This window comes from Apodemus sylvaticus, chromosome 17 (genome assembly GCF_947179515.1).
Source record: "Apodemus sylvaticus chromosome 17, mApoSyl1.1, whole genome shotgun sequence".
Lineage (NCBI taxonomy): Eukaryota > Metazoa > Chordata > Mammalia > Rodentia > Muridae > Apodemus > Apodemus sylvaticus.
The window spans coordinates 37705982-37721428 of NC_067488.1; the positions used below are offsets into that span (position 1 = coordinate 37705982).

Consider the following 15447-nt stretch of genomic DNA (forward strand, 5'->3'; position numbering starts at 1 on the left):
AGGGACCAGAAGCGCCCCTACAACGTCCCCCGCCGCGGGCCCGCGCAGTCCCAGTGCCCCCACGAGGCGGCGCGCGCCGGGCGGTCCGCACAACGCGCAGGCGCGGCGGGCGGGGCGGGGAGGGCGCAGGGCAGTGCGCGGCGGCTCAGAGCGCGCGGGGTGGCCGCGCGGGGCGGGGTCGCGGCAGAGCTGAGCGTCGTCGCGGCCAGCGAGCGAGACCGGCCAGCGCTCCTCCGCCTCCCGGCCCGCTCCTCTCGCTCATCCCGCCGCCGTGCAGCCCGCGGCCCGCAGCGCGGTGATCTGGGGCTCCACGGGGGCCGGGTCTGAGCGGCCGCCGCCCGCCCCGAGCCGCCGCCGCCGCCGCCGCCCGGCCGCCCGCCCGGCTTGGCCGCCGAGGCGCCCTGGCGGGGTCCGCGCCGCCGGGGGCGGGCGGCTCGGGCTGCGGGGCGGCTGGCGCGCGCGCGCCGCGGGGCGGAGAAGCGGGCCCGGCGGCCGGCGAGCATGGAGGAGAAGTACCTGCCGGAGCTGATGGCGGAGAAGGACTCTCTGGACCCCTCCTTCACGCACGCCCTGCGCTTGGTGAACCGAGGTGAGTTCGGCGGCCGTTAACGGCACCCGCGTAGCCGGCTCTGGGGAGAAGGGAGGAGGCCCGACAGGAGCATGGGGACTGGAGGCGATTCCGTGGGGACCCTGGTGGACCCTGGGGAAACTTCTGGGCGGAGGACATCGAGCGTGTAGGAGGCCTGTGTCTGGACCGATCCTGGATGAGCCCATCGCGGGGGCGGGGGGGGGGAGAGAGAGAGAGAGAGAGAGAGAGAGAGAGAGAGAGAGAGAGAGAGAGAGAGAGAGAGAGGGGAGAGAGAGAGAGAGAGAGAGAAGAGGAGAGAGGAGAGAGAGAGAGAGGAGAGAGAGAAGAGAGAGAGAGAGAGAGAGAGAGAGAGAGAGAAGAGGAGAAAGGAGAGAGTGGGGGGGGGACCTGGGGTGTTCGGGGTGTCCAAGGAGCTGGATAAAAGCGCTTCAGGGATAAGGATGGACTTGAGCGGATCTGCTGCGCAGGAGGTGAAGGGAACAGGTGCTTGGGTTGTTAGTGAAGTTTGGGGACCTTGGAAGAGGTTTAGGGTCAGATCCTCCAAGCATGATAGAGGGGAGGACTCTAGCGGCCCCGAGGGAGGAGCCCAGCCTCTCTCCCACGGTTTTTCTGTGTGTGCCTAGGCGGCCGCCAGCTGGGCAGTTTGCCGTTCCTGGGGGCGGGCACTCATGCCAGCCCGGCAGGCAGGCGGCCTTTGGAGGACTCAGTTTGGTGGAGGAGGCCCGCCAGAGAGCCAGTTCTTGCTCGCCCTTTCTCTTTTTTGATTCAAGTTGGGGCGGGTGACCCTCATTGGTGTCAGGCTTAGGGTTGAACACATTGCCAAAGGAACCACCCGCCTGTGCCATTTTTCACACTCCTCCAACCAGCGCGGGGTGGAAAAGGAACCGGGAAGTGCCAAGGACAGGGACACTGGGGTTTTATGGAGGCACGCCTACCCAGGACAGTATTCTTCAGGTTTACTTCTCTGGCTTCCTGAATCATCTGCTGGGATGGAAGGTAAAAGGAAGCCTGCCTTCCCCGATCTAACCTGCTACACCCGGGGTCCAGCATGTTTTCATGTTTCAGAGGAAGATGGTCTGGGAACCTCTGTTCGTTCGCTCTCCCTCTCCCTCTCTCTCTCTCCCCCCCCTCCCCCTTTTCCCTACTTCTTTTTTAGAGATATGACATATGACAGAACTGTTTTCTGGTCAGATTTGTAACCGTTTTATGAATTACTTTGTGTAGTGGATCCTTTTTGGGGGTATGCTGTTCACAGTGCTGGTCCTGACTCTTATTGTTGGGAGAGAAAGATGAGGCAGACATCTTCTATTTATGTGTAGACACCTATGTTTTAGAAGCACGACCTCTGTTACTTGCTTATGGTCGACAGTTGTCAGGAGTAGGTTGTTGTCCTCTCGTGGTTGGAGAGATTTACCTTCTCCAAGGATTCAAGCTTCTTTGAATTGTTATACAGAAATCTGTTTGCCAGCCTCTCCCATTAATGGCACGCTTATTTTGATTTCTTTAATGTAACGGGGCTTGTGAGAAAGTAATGGGCGTTCACTCTTAAAAGTAGTGAGAAAGGGATTTTAAGTTTGATTGCCTGGTCCTTCTGGGCAGTCTTGTAGTCAGGTCCCGGCTGTTAGGTTTGTACTCCCCACTCCCCATGATTTACGTATATCTTTTGCTGCTTGCTGGGGCTGTCAAAATTCTTTGTACATTGTGTGCGATCAGTGGATTAGAAATGGTCTGGACTGTGAAACCAAGTACAGTTTTCTGGGTGAAAAGATCAAATCAAACTTGGGTCGTACTCAATCAGGAACACTAGGCTTAAAGGATAACGAGTTCTTTTAAAAGTCAGGATTGTTTTCCCGTGCTGTGTTGCCATAGCCGTGTGCTGTTAAGATGCTCACAGTTCCGACGGTTCCTGAGGTAATAGTGGCTCCATTTTTTTTGAACCAGATACTGGGAGGTGTTTTTCTATCTAGGGCTTGTTGGGCTTTGAACTTGGTTGCCTGGCTTTTCATCAGGACTGTAATTCTTGAGAGAAGTACATTTCTTAGCGCTGAAGGAAGCTCGGCTGCTGCTGCTGCTCCTGTTACTGTGAGTTTTTACATCACTGGAGATGGAGCCTGATATCGGGAACACGGTGCTCTGTCATTTGAAATATTAATTATGGTCTGTTACGTAACCCCATCATTACAAGTACCTTTTTTTTTTTTTAAAAAAAAAAAGGATTAGGTCTGAAGTCAGCATTTGGGTGATTTTTTTTTGGTAAAGTTTTATTTGAAATCTGATAGCCACCCTTTTACTGGTTATATGAAAGCTGTTATTCTTATTTTGATATATATATATATATATATTATTACACGGAAAGTCTCTTTTTAGAGGTTATGCTGGAATCTCCCACAGGTGGGAATGGTTGGTACTGAGATGAACCTTTATTATGGCGTGGTCTGTAAGAGAGACTCTGCAGCTATTGTCTCCAGAGCTCGTGGTTCTTAAGGTTTTGCACAGTATTTGCAAAGTTTCTATGTCACTTGAAGACTTGCTGTCTAGTTCCATCCTTACATTTCCAGCCCCGGAGACAAGACAATCAGTGCTTTCCCAGTGGCTGCTGGGACCCCTGCTGCATATCAGCCTGTAGGTACTAAGAATTAATTTGAACCCAAGTCTTCTGTCTTGAAAGACATTCTTCTTTCTACATGTGACTTCTCTAAAAGATGAACTCTTCGTGCATGCCAACTTAAACCACTATTGAAATCAATACAGTGAATATGATTATCCCCCGGTTAATTTAATGTAAGCGAGGGAAGTACCATGTCCTTTAGAAAGATTGATGGCTGCTATAGGAGACAGGGGGCTCTTTCTGCATTTTGAAGAAGCAGACCTCCATTGTAGACTTCTGAAGGATTTCATTCCCAGGCTGAGGCACCTGTGAATTAAAGCCCTCCCGTGACCAGTATTTTAGTTTAGTAATCAGCACCGTACGATAATGAGACAGATTATAAATGAGAAGTTATTTCAGAATGCGGTATTCATAAACATCGATCAGCGTCCTGGCTGAGTTATCACTGTTGCTACAGTCTTTAAGTAAGGACTGGTGCAGACAGCCATCAGGTGAGACTTCTGCCAGGGCAGGTGCTGGGCTGCCTTCTGTCCAGGCCGGTGGTTCATAGTGGACACAAGATACCGAGTTGACTTTTAATTTCCAAAGGTAGCTCCTCTCTCTTTGCCCCAAATGTAAAATTTCATTTGCCAACAAAAGTAAGGCTAGTGCTTAATTGGCACTGAAGACAAAAGAATCCAGGTTTGGTAAGAAAGGGAAGAAATGCGGCTTTGGTGTTCACTCTCTGTTCCCTGGCTTGCTTCCCCGGTCATGCCTACATTGTGAAGGCTGTGCTTCTTGCTAGGGAGGTTAGCTGGAGACTGCAGGGGTGGTGCATGCTGTGTGTCGAGTTTGCCAGTAGGCGATAGTCTGACTTACAAAATCCCTCTCCAGAATATCTTGTGTCGTGATTTAATCTCACACATTGGTCAAGGTTTGAATGGCTCCCTGTCCAAGTCTGTCCAAGGCATAACCCCATGTTTTTAATTATGTGATAATGTATAGATTGGTGGCTATTCATGGCCAAGTTATATTCAGTTGTTGTTGGTTACAGGAGGCAGCACAGTGATGTGAGGCTGGCCGTGCATCTACACTGATGAGCACTTTGTTGCTATTTCAAAATAATGCTTTTCACGTGACCTCGGCTTCTCAAATATTAGGGCTCTTCGCATTATTTAAGCTGTGTGGGGGCTATGTATGTGCAGAAGAGGGCATTAGCCCATATTTCCTTGTAATGAACAGAACTCAGTGGCGTGGCTTCCATTTGGGGGACTGACTCCCTTTTGGAAATTGTTTTGCTTTGGTTGAGTGCGCTCAGACCTGTACAGTGAGGGCTCAGCAGGGAGACTCTCAGAGTGCTGTGTAGGTGTGGCACCTATGTGCTACAGAGTGTGATTCCCTACCTCATCCAGAGGAGGCTGCCGTACATTTTTGTTTGTTTCTCCACTGGTTGTGAGTGTTCAGGTTTACATTTGGAGGAAATGAATATAGTGACTCAGTTTGAGGTCAGCCACTTCTGAAATTTATGCAGTACTTTACAGAGAGATATAGTGTTCCAGCACTTAGACTTTTGGGACCCAGCCTGTGTGCTAGGCTTTTTGTGCTGACTAGAAGACGTGAGGAACTAGAAGACCCTGTGCTCCACTGTAGGAGAGCATGAGTTTCAGGTTTATAGATGTCTTCTTTCCTCAGGAACTCTGTTCCCAGTTGTTGTTCTGGGATACAGATCAATCAGCTCTTCATATGAGCTAGAACAGGGTTTCTGAGCCCCTTCTGTCCCTGGTGATGCTTGTATTCTAATTACCTCCAACACCCCCCCCTCCTACCCCCCCCCCCCCCCCCCCAGGGATGGAGAGGTCTTTGGGCCAGGTTTTCAGTTGAGAACTTGTCTGAAATGGCACACTTTCTAGGCATCAGAGGGAAGGCAAAAGTGGGTCGTTGGTTTTGCCATGCTATTCTGTCTGACCCTTGGGGTTCTGGGAAGTGAGCTTGCTGTAGGAGCGAGCATTGGTTAGTGAGGGGCGCAGACTCGGAGAGCCCAGCAGTCTGATGTGCAGTTCCTTCTCTTGCTCCCTGACCACAGTGGGTTGGAAGATATATGATGCGTTGTCTAATTTTACTCCACTCCCTGCAGGCTTCTGCTTGAGCTCTCGTCTGCTTTCCTCTCCCCAGCAAAGGGCTGGGCTCCATTGCCTTCTTCTCATCTGCAGTGATGCCCAGTGCTTACCTGCCCCTCGGGCCGTGCTGGGGTTTAGTTCCCTTCACTTTGCTGGGAGAGTGGGAGCCTGTTAGGAGCAGACCTGGTCTTCCCTGGTCTCCCCTGTCTTTAGGAGGTAGCATCAAGTTCCATGCCTGGACTTTGCAAACGGAACTCCAGCCTTCCTGAAGTAATTAATTAGCAGAGAGGTGGACGAGTGAAAGTGGGCTGGGAGTTCAGAGCCTCTGAGAGCTCTGCTCCTGACCTGTGGACCACCAGGCCTGGCGCATGGGGATGTCGGTGAGGAAGGTCCAGGTGGAATGTGCAGTTAAAGCCAGCAGGAGAGCAGGCCGGGTCCTGAGTGTGGGGGGACCGAAGGGCTCTTGTTCAGGAGATAATGAAAAGATGTTGTCAGATCTGCTTAGAGTCAGATGTTTATTTACTTTTTCTTTCTTTCCTGAGGAACTTGTTAAGCCAGTGCACTCCAGTGCAATCAGTCTTCCTTCTGAAATTCATAATGGGATTTTTTTTTTTTAAATAAGTAGAATCACTAGACTGAAAGCTCCTGGCACACATACCTTATAAATCTTTTTACCTGAAGGAGTTAATTTGCGATTGCAGGCACCAGCCAGAAACCAACCTACCTTCCTTCCTTCCTTCCTTCCTTCCTTCCTTCCTTTTGTTTTCTTTTTCATTTTTTAGATACTGTTTCACTATGTAATCAGGCCTAGAATTCACAATGTAGACCAGGCAAGCCTGGAGTTTGAGTTCATAGAGATCTGCCTGCCTGCCTGCCTGCCTGCCTCAGTTCCTGAGTGCTAGGATTAAAGGCATATGCCACTGAGGACCATGCTTAGCCAGAAATGGGAACAATTGAACTGCTCTGACACCAGCTTCAACTTGGGTATGCAGAGACCTCTTTGCTACTTGTCATCTGTCCGACTGAAGGGAGAGAGAAAGGCATACCTACATCTTTGTTATAACAGTAAGCAGGGTGTTCTTAGCTCTGGGACAGTGCTTATAAATGGTTAAAATCCGAGCAACCAGGTGGAGGGCCTCCTTAGTGCCAGGTGCTTCCAATGTATTCTCTCTGACCCACGCAGGATCTTGCAAGGTTCACAGTTTTATCCCTGTCCTGCCGCTGTGTGGGTGTGTTTTTTTCCCTAATGAGGCATCCCTGGCTCCAAAATGGAAAGGAGGTGGAACTTATAGTCAGCCTGGAGCTTCAACCCTTCAGTGCTTAGAAAGGATACTTTAAGAAAGGATATAAAAGGCGGTTACTCAGCATTGTTTTAAAATAAAAGTTTGATTATGGGAGAAGCCCATTAGGAATTTCTGTTGTTGATGATGAATTTTTAAAAGAAGTGTCTGAAAATGTGCCTTAACAGAAAGGCCACCCACTGTGTCCTGAGCTTTCCAGCAACACTAGTGTGAGCCTTGGTAGGGGTCTGACTTATGTATGCATCAGAGAAAGCAGGACGACATGGCCTAGAAAGTGCGCTAGTGAACTCTTCTCTCAGGGCCTGCTGTGTGGAGGAGTCCTGCAGAAGTTGCAGACAGAGCTCTTTGTTTTTAATTCTTGGTCACCGAGGAATCGACTGGTTCAGAGCATATTAGACTCTTAGTTTGTGGTATAATGAGAAAGTGCCTATCCTTTAAAGCCAGGCTCAAAAAGAAGGAAGGAAGGGAGGGAATGGTAACATAGATCCTATTTCCACAATCAGTGGTCTTGGCTTTCTGGAAGGGAGTGTATTTAAACACATATGCCCTGATATTACTAGTTCTTACAGCTGCTCTTTATCAAGGGCCTTTTCTCATTTTCATGCTTTATGTATATTGTTTCATTTAATTTTTCTAACAGTGTTAAAAGAATAATCCATGCTGGGCAGCCCTGGTACACACCTTTGATCCCCGCACTCAGGAGACATAGGCAGGTAGATCTCTGGAGTTTGAGGCCAACCTGGTCTACAGAATGAGCTCCAGGACAGTCAGGGCTGCACAGAGAAACCCCGTTTCAAAGAAAAAGAAAATTGAAAGGAAAAAAAAAGAATAGCTCATTTTACAGGTGAGAAAACTGAGGTTAGGAGAGTCAGATAATTAATAGAGGTTGCTGTGCATTGGGCTTGGGAGCCTCGGGTAGTGTGCAAGCAGGCACGGGTGACTGCTCTAACAACAGCACTTAATTAACGGCAAAGCCTTGCACCAGTGATCTGCTGAACAGAAGAGTTTCCATGTGTTATAGAGGGGCAGACTGTGCCTACTGCCAGTGTGGAGACTGGCAGATGCCATCTCCTTAGGGAATAGCCACACCTAACAAGGACCAAACTGTGGGGAAAGAATCCTGTGATTATACAAGGTGACACCCTTCAGATTTGTCCAGTTGCTTCCCTTCTCAGACCCTCAGTTTGCCCATCCACAAGTTGAGGACCCAATGCTCTGTTAGTATGTTTGGTGGTTTACACATGTGCAATGCAGAACACACAGTAGGTTCTCAGTTATTATTGCCTGCTGTTGTGGACTGGCCCCAGACAGATGGGTGCTGGTGTCACTTTGCAGACACACTGTGCCTAGTGGTAACACACAGAATCTCCAAGCCTTATGATATATGGTGATTTTCTGATATTAGGATGATTTTAGTTTTTCAGCTCTGGATGTCCAGCTCCTTTGATTCCTGTCAGAATCAGCAGTGCCAGTTGATTTCATTATGCTGGTCAATGTACAACACCCTATGCCTAAATTTAACAAATGAAGTTCCGTAAACCTTTTTATGACCACAGCTTACAGCGTGTCTGGACACTGCAGCCTTCCCAAGCACAAGAGAGCTTGCTCTGAGCTGGGAGGCTGTAAATTTCCATGGTTTTCACCAATCCGCTTCTGCTGCTATTTTAAGGATTTTAATGGTGTTCTGGCATATTATTGTTGCTCTTCCTTGGCATGGGAAAGGGCATGGATGTGGGAGAGCAACCTCTTTGATCTCTCCTTTCAGCCTACATCCTACACTTGGGGTCACTACTGGTTCCAGGTCCCATTGAGAAATTAGAGGGAGTGGGGAGGGGCCGTTTTCATTCTCATTTTCATGGTGTTATTCTGCTCAGGCTACACGGCTGCGCTCTGCTTTTCTTCCACTAGATGGTGCTCCACATAGCTGCAGATCCTCTTCTACCCACCTAGCTTAAGTCCTGAACCAAAATTAGCACTGATGCGCAGGCTTGCCTCTCTTTGGGGTTTCATGCATTCCTACTATTTTTTTCAAAGTTAGTATACTTTCTCCAGCATTTCAGGACACAGAGGAGCGTTTTTTGTCCAGTTGCTAGTGTTTCTGAGTTTCTAAGGGGTGCTGTGCTCAGTTGCTAGCTTGTGTCTCATGCATTTCATATAGTCCTGTTAACTACTGTGTGGTTGATTTTGTTCATCTCATTCTACAAAGGAATGGTGGTCACAGGGTCATCTAACTGTTTGCATCTTGAGGCTAACGTAGAGAAGGCTCTGTGACCTAAAGAAAAACTCTACACACACTGGATTGATCGCTCTTAGATACTAGAATGGTCTGGCTTGTGGCTATGGGCCGTTGGGGTCTGTTCCTTCAAAGTGGAATTACAGTTTTCAGAGTTAGTTTGCATTGGGGCATGCATATCAAAGTCGGAGATACACAATAAGCAGCAGTTAGAAAGGTTTGTCAGCTGGTGTGGGGTTTTCTGCTTATTCTTGCCTTTTGCTGCTCTTGACAAGAGTGAGTTAGAGGGCCCACCAGTGCCAGGAGCCACAGGGAGTTTACAAAGCAAACATGGCTGGCTTTTGAAGTGATTTTTTTTAAAACAGTGCTGAATACTGGATCACTATATCTAGCCATCATAAGAATTCTAAAAATTGATTATTATTGATGGAAATAATGTGTTGACACATTTTGAATTACTAAATTGAACTCTGAATATTTAATTCTGCCAAACTGAACTGGAGCAGTTCTGTCTCTGTTTAGCTTATTTGGTGTCACTGAGATGAAGTGATGGTATTATCTAATGTTAAGGTCTTCCAGTGGTCTTGTTTGCACCTCCAGTTATATCTGGGTTTCAGACCCCAGCTCTTTCCAGTTGACCAGTGCAGAGCGAATGACTGCCTGCTTTCTGTGGGAAGGGAACTGGATTTTCTTACGGCTCTCATTTCTTTGCCTCCTCCTTTCAGTCCAGTTGTACCCAGGGAGCCTAATCAGAAGTTAACCACTTAGAAAAATCCCTTGCCCTAGCTCCTACACTGCGTGCAAGCCAGTTAGCTGAAATGCTCCTGGGCTTGGACTCAGGCTATGTTGCAGAACAGGATAGTTAAGTCTTGTGTCAGCAAAGTTGGACTCGTGTCTTAGCACTGCCTTTGATGTGTTGTGGCCGTGGCTGAATAAACTCTTCTCAGCCTCAGTTTCCTGTCTGCACATGGTGGTTAAGCAGGTACGGGTGGGTGCTCTGGAGTGTTTGTGGCACAGTGGTGTGGTGCTTGTGAGAGGCTCTCTGGCAGGCTGGGTGTGTGTGTCGAGAGCAAAGAGCAAAAAGGGCTGCTGCTGCTGTCCTTGCTGTCGCCTTCATTATTGTTTGTAATAAACGAATTAATCCTCTTAATGACTTTATTTATTTCTTTTATGTGTGTTTGCATGTACAAATGTAGAATCCATGGGAGTGCATCAGATCTCTTGAAGCTGGTATAGTGAGCTGCCAGTGTCGGTGCAGGGGACAGAACTCAGGTCCTTAGCAGGAGTAGCAAGAGCTTGTAACCACAGAGCTGTCTCCAGCCCCCTCTCTCCCCTTCCCTCTACATCTTGTCGAATGTTCGGACCCAGTCTGGGAGGTGACCATTGCTAGCAAGCTGTTGCAGAGTGGGTTATGTGCTGTGATGCTCACACCGCTTTCCTCAGGACCAGGTGGCTTTCTTGTTAACGAGGTCTGAACCAGATGCTGGGTGCGTACCGTCAGTGACCCGGGGCTGGCCGCATCCTTGGGAGCTTCTCTGATTTTCCCGTTGTTCCTCATCTTCCAGTTCCCGCCTTTGATGCTGTCTGTAGTTACCTAGCTGTCTCTTCTTCCTCCAACTTTCAAAATACATTTCTCCCAGATTTATTCTGGAAGAGTTTATGCTTACACAGAAGTTAAACGACAAGTGCTGACTCCCCGTTTCACCGTCTCCATGGACTCACCTGTTTTTGTTGTGGGCGTCCTTCCTGTGCCCTCTGCTGTGTTCACGACTGCTGATGGTCAGGCACCTGTCACGGGGCGTTGCCCTTTGAGTGTTTATCATATCTGCGTCTTCCTAACTGGAAGCGCCTTGTCCTGTGGGCTGTTGAAGCTCACTTGTGATGCTGGCCTCTCACTCAGTTCCTTATTTTTGTTGTTCCATCTTTGCCCTGAGGGTCAGCACAGGTCTCGTCCTGCTGCCGGGATTCCAGTGTTTTAATGGAGTCAGCCCTCTGCCTTCCCTGCCTCTGAGGACATGCCCCTGTTCATGGGAGAGCTCTGTAATGTTGGGCTCTCTGTTGTCTTGTCCTGCTGAGGAGACAGTGCATTCTCTGTGCCTGAGAGCACGTGGCCAGGGCCTCTCAGCACTGCTGACCAGGTTGGTGGCTGGTTGGAGTCATGCCGGCCCCCTGTCTCCCTTTGTAACACTTGGTGCTTTTCCTGGGAGATAGGTTAAGACTGAATGTTCCATTTTTTTTTTCAAAGCGTTCCTCACAGACTTTAGCACCCATTCATATTTTGAACAATGCGAAACATGGCTGTGTGTGTGGTATTTCTAAAATGGCAATTTCCTAACTCCTCTACTCCAGCTGCATTCATCGATTGATGTTCTACTGAGAGGGACACTTCTTTTGCCCTCCCTCTGCCCCTACTCCTTTCCCCTACCTTTCTCTGTTCACTTTAATATCATTTATCTTGCATAGTCATGGATTTTTTTAATCAATGATATATGAACCTTTACTATATAAACTGATGCTTACATTGTACCATGTGTGCTTACTGGGAACCCGTAGCTCTACATCCTTGGTCCTTTTGATGGGATTATCAAATCTGTGTATAGCTCCTATGCTATATATCCATGGGCTAGATATAACTGGTTGCTATATATCCGTCTCATATACTATGTATATAATATGGGCTAGATATAACTGGTTGCTATATATCCGTCTCATATACTATGTATATAATATGGGCTAGATATAACTGGTTGCTGTATATCTGTCAGTGTTTTTTAACCAAACATGTACAGAAATATTTGAAAAACAAATAGAACCTTTTTTAAAACATGTACAAATTTTGTTATGTAAAGCATACACGATTGCATAGTATTAGGTACCAGTATATTGTAGTGATCGCTTATAGAGGGTGTAGCTTAGTGTAAGCAAGCATTATCCTGTTTTATATACAGGGCTTGAGCATCTGTGGATTTGGGTATTTGGGGCAGCTTCTTATTCCAGGGCTTATTTTCTGTTGCCTTGTGCTGAAATCAGCCCTGTCCTCCACTGTGCCCTGATGTCATTCATGGTGGAATGTTCCTATAAACGATTGCTTCCCGGCTCCTTGCTCAGAGATCTGGGGAGCAGATTTGTGTCTGTAATGGTATCTCTGTGTTTTCATGCTAAACTCAGGCTTTTTCTGGAAAAACCAAAGGCCAGATACTTTTTCGGTATACCTTGTATGAAGCTCCTGTTAGCAAGTGAGGAAAGCAGAATCTACAGTATGTAGATAAGCGTATGTGCGTTCTGATAAAGCTTCCGAAAACAATCAGGGTGCTGCAGTGGTGTGCCCACACCGCCCACCGCTCTGTTACAGACTGAGGAGCAGATTTGGTAAAAGTGTTGGTTGAGCCCATCACCCACAGGAGGGGCATAATAGAAGGTACTTACCCTGAGTTTAAAATTGCTAACTGTGTGCTGCATCTATTGCAGACAACTCATTTCTCTTATGTAGGTCCTTTCCTGTATCTTGAAACTTGCCAATATACCAGCAAGATGAGAGTCTTTTAAAACCATTTTACAGATATTATTCAGTATTTTATATATTATTATATTGGGAAAATAATTTTGTAAACTTAAAAGAGTGTTTGTGAGTAAGGCACAATAAGATGGTGGCCTTCTGTGTGTGGGTTGGGGGCATGTATGTGTGTGTGTGCGTGTGCATGTGTGCACACACACACACACCCATACGTCAGAGACCAGAGGTGTAAATCAGGTGTCCTTCTCAGCTGTACTGTATATTATTTTTCCAGACAGTGTCGTTCACTGAAGCTGGAGTTCCCTGATTCAGCTAAACTGGGTGGCCAGCAGACGTGCGGTTCCTTCAGGCCACTCATGCAGTGCTGGGCTAACACGCATGCTGCTGCAGCTGGCTTTATGCTTGGGTGCTGGCAATCCAAACCCAGGTCCTCATGCTCGCATGGCAAAAGCAGATGGAGCCGGGTCCCAAGCCAGACCCTGTCTTAGGAAAAGCCCCGCTAGAGGCAGGGCGGCTGGGGCTGTGGGCCATGGCCCTCCAGTAGCTTTACAGTACTTTTTCAGGCTCAGCAGAAGGCAAGATTTTTGGTGCTACTCAATGGAGTGAAAAAGAAATCCCCAAATTATACTTTTTTTCTTGTTACAAGAAAAAAACCTTATAATTTTCTTAATGGAACTTATGGCTTTGATATATTTATAAAGAGACTTTCTGAGGGCAGTGACAAGAGGACTTTCTCAGGAGTATATTCTATGATCAGAGGAAGGTATGCCATGGCAAAGGTCACCTGTTGAAGCCCACTGTCTGCCCTGGAGTGTACTTGACACTGCAGTGGAGACCTGGTGGCCACAGCACTCAGCAGTAGCTTGCCGTGGGAATGTGCTCACACCACTCAAGACATCCCCCGTGGCTCTGGAGCAAAGGGCAGCTTTCCTAATTGTCTCCCGATTTCCTCTTATTATTTGAATGTATTAATACTCCTAGAAGTCAAAGGTCAGATTGAAGCTGGGCTGGGCAGGTTTTACAGTTCTCCTTTGTTTTTTCTTCATCAGCCCTCGGGTTTGTTGGGAGCAGCAGGAAGTGCCCTCAGCCCTGTCTTTTGATTGGCTCACAGATTCTTAGTGCTGCCCTTGGAGATTGTTACACCCTCTGAGGTTCCCAGTCTGTTATCTTTACTTCTTTTTATCTGTTTTTATGGGAAAAGTCTAAGGCTGTTGCTCTTTGGTGTCTCTGCATCTCCAGGCTTCATACACACACTGCAAAAGACTCTCTCTGCTTTTTGACAGGATGCCCACCATTTAATAAAACACAAATCAGAACAAATAGACAATCAGAATTCTCAATGTTCAGTTTATTTCTTCAGTTTTGGAGACAGAGTCTGTGTAGCTCAGGCTGGTATCTGTTTCCTAGGTAGCCCAGACTGATCTAGAATTCAGGGTCTTTCTGCCTCAGTCTTCCAGTCCTGGAGTTATGGGAATATACCACCTGGCCACAATCTTGCTCTCTATTTTTACAGTCTGTACAGTGACTTAAAAGCTTATGGAGCTAAGAACTAAGAAGTATGATTTGCCTGTTGCTAGGTTGTATTCTGGATGATTCTGTCCTATAGCTCTTTCCTTTTCTCAGCTCTGTCAGTTAAGTTGTGCACTTGCTTTGGTAATGAGCACCACAGACTTCTGTGTCTTCATCCCTAAATGGTCTTGGGAGAATCTGTGTGAAGTGCTAATATCCTCTTAGGTCCTTAACATTCAGTCAAGCTTCTTTTTCCCTGAGTCTAGAGAGCTAGCAACATACGTGTTCCTGTTCCTTCCTTCAGGGAGTTCAGCATATAGATTCCTAGGCTCCAAGGTTATGCTTCTTGGGTACTTCTTTGCGGTGCTTGGAAGACGGTGAGAGAATTCGTGGCTGACTGTTCTCCATAGCACAGTGTTACTTCCAGTAAAGAATTCCTAAAGATAGTATTTGTGTCCGGTTGGAGAGCTGAACAGGGGAGAAGTGTGACTTTGCACTGAGGAAATCCTAGCCGCTTAGGGGCACTCTGGCTGTCAGGGTGTGTCTTTCCTTCAGTCTCCCTGGATTAGGGGTGGGGAGTGGGTTCCATCAGTAAGCAGTGGGAGGGTGGCAAGGCAGGGCTAAGTGCTGGAACAGAGCTGGCTAATACGTTATCCCTCCTTAAAGAGTTTGCAGCACAGTGGGGAAGCAGCCAAATTAAAAGACATTTATATTGTAGGGTGGTAAGTGCTGTAATAAAGACAGCCTGGATACTATGGCCCTGCTCAGGAGCAAGTAGTACATTATTCTAGTCAGGGGAAGGCAGAGGGACTTCAGAGAGCAGAAACATCCTGGGCACTGCTGCTACGTGGCCTCTCTAAAGGCTGCAGGCTCCTTGTCTGTGGGCATCAGAATGGGCTCATGTCCCTTCCACCTGTATCCCAGAGCCCAGTGTGGGCCTCGTTTTTAACAGTACTGATGCCACTGTGTCAGTCAGAATCGAGCGTCGTTGGCAGTTGCTTCTCTCAGGAGAACCTAAGCACCTTTAGGCCGGGAATGGGACTCCTTACTGGGCTGTGTTGGGCTCTCAGAGTTTAGCCTGGAGACGGTGGGCACAGCATAGCTGGGGACTAGTTGGTTCCTGTATTTTTCATTTATGATCCCCTCTTTCAGGTTGCTTCGGTGAGAGAAGGCAGTAGATTGTTTTCTTTTTGAGAGTCCAGCAACTGGCTTTAAGGAGATCTGTCATTTCACAGGCAGCCATGCCAGGCTTGTGCATCCCAAGCCTCTTGGGTGCATCATGACAGGAGACGGGTGGGTGGAAGAGCAGGTCTCTCTTGTCACCTTCCTACCTACATAAAGAGTGTGTGATCGAAATTACACTTACACGTTTGCTGCTTTTTACATGGGATAACCTTTGCTGCTATCGCAGCTACTGATCCGGCACATCCTTGAACTTCAGCAGTAAAGTGGACCAGAGCCCAGGATGTGGCGTGGATCGTGGGCGCATTCCCCTAGATGCCTCAGCAGCTCCTCACAGCTCCTTTACATCTCTGACCTTGTGTTGGCTCACACCTTGCCAGTTGACTTACATTAACCATGTAATAACACACAATTT

At 47.8% G+C, this 15447-nt stretch overlaps 1 protein-coding gene across 2 annotated transcripts in view; it reads left to right on the forward strand.

The window, feature by feature from the left end:
- The first annotated feature begins 328 nt into the window (after positions 1 to 328).
- Khdrbs3 (KH RNA binding domain containing, signal transduction associated 3) overlaps positions 329 to 15447 on the forward strand; it is a 163532-nt gene continuing 148413 nt past the window's right edge. Inside the window, exon 1 of one of the 2 annotated variants that reach the window (XM_052161316.1) lies at positions 329 to 589. In XM_052161316.1, coding sequence (XP_052017276.1) covers positions 502 to 589 — 88 coding nt within the window. In that variant the 5' untranslated portion in view covers positions 329 to 501. Of the gene's footprint in view, positions 590 to 1366; positions 1586 to 15447 lie in introns of those variants that run through there. The other variant, XM_052161317.1, reaches the window with a different exon arrangement.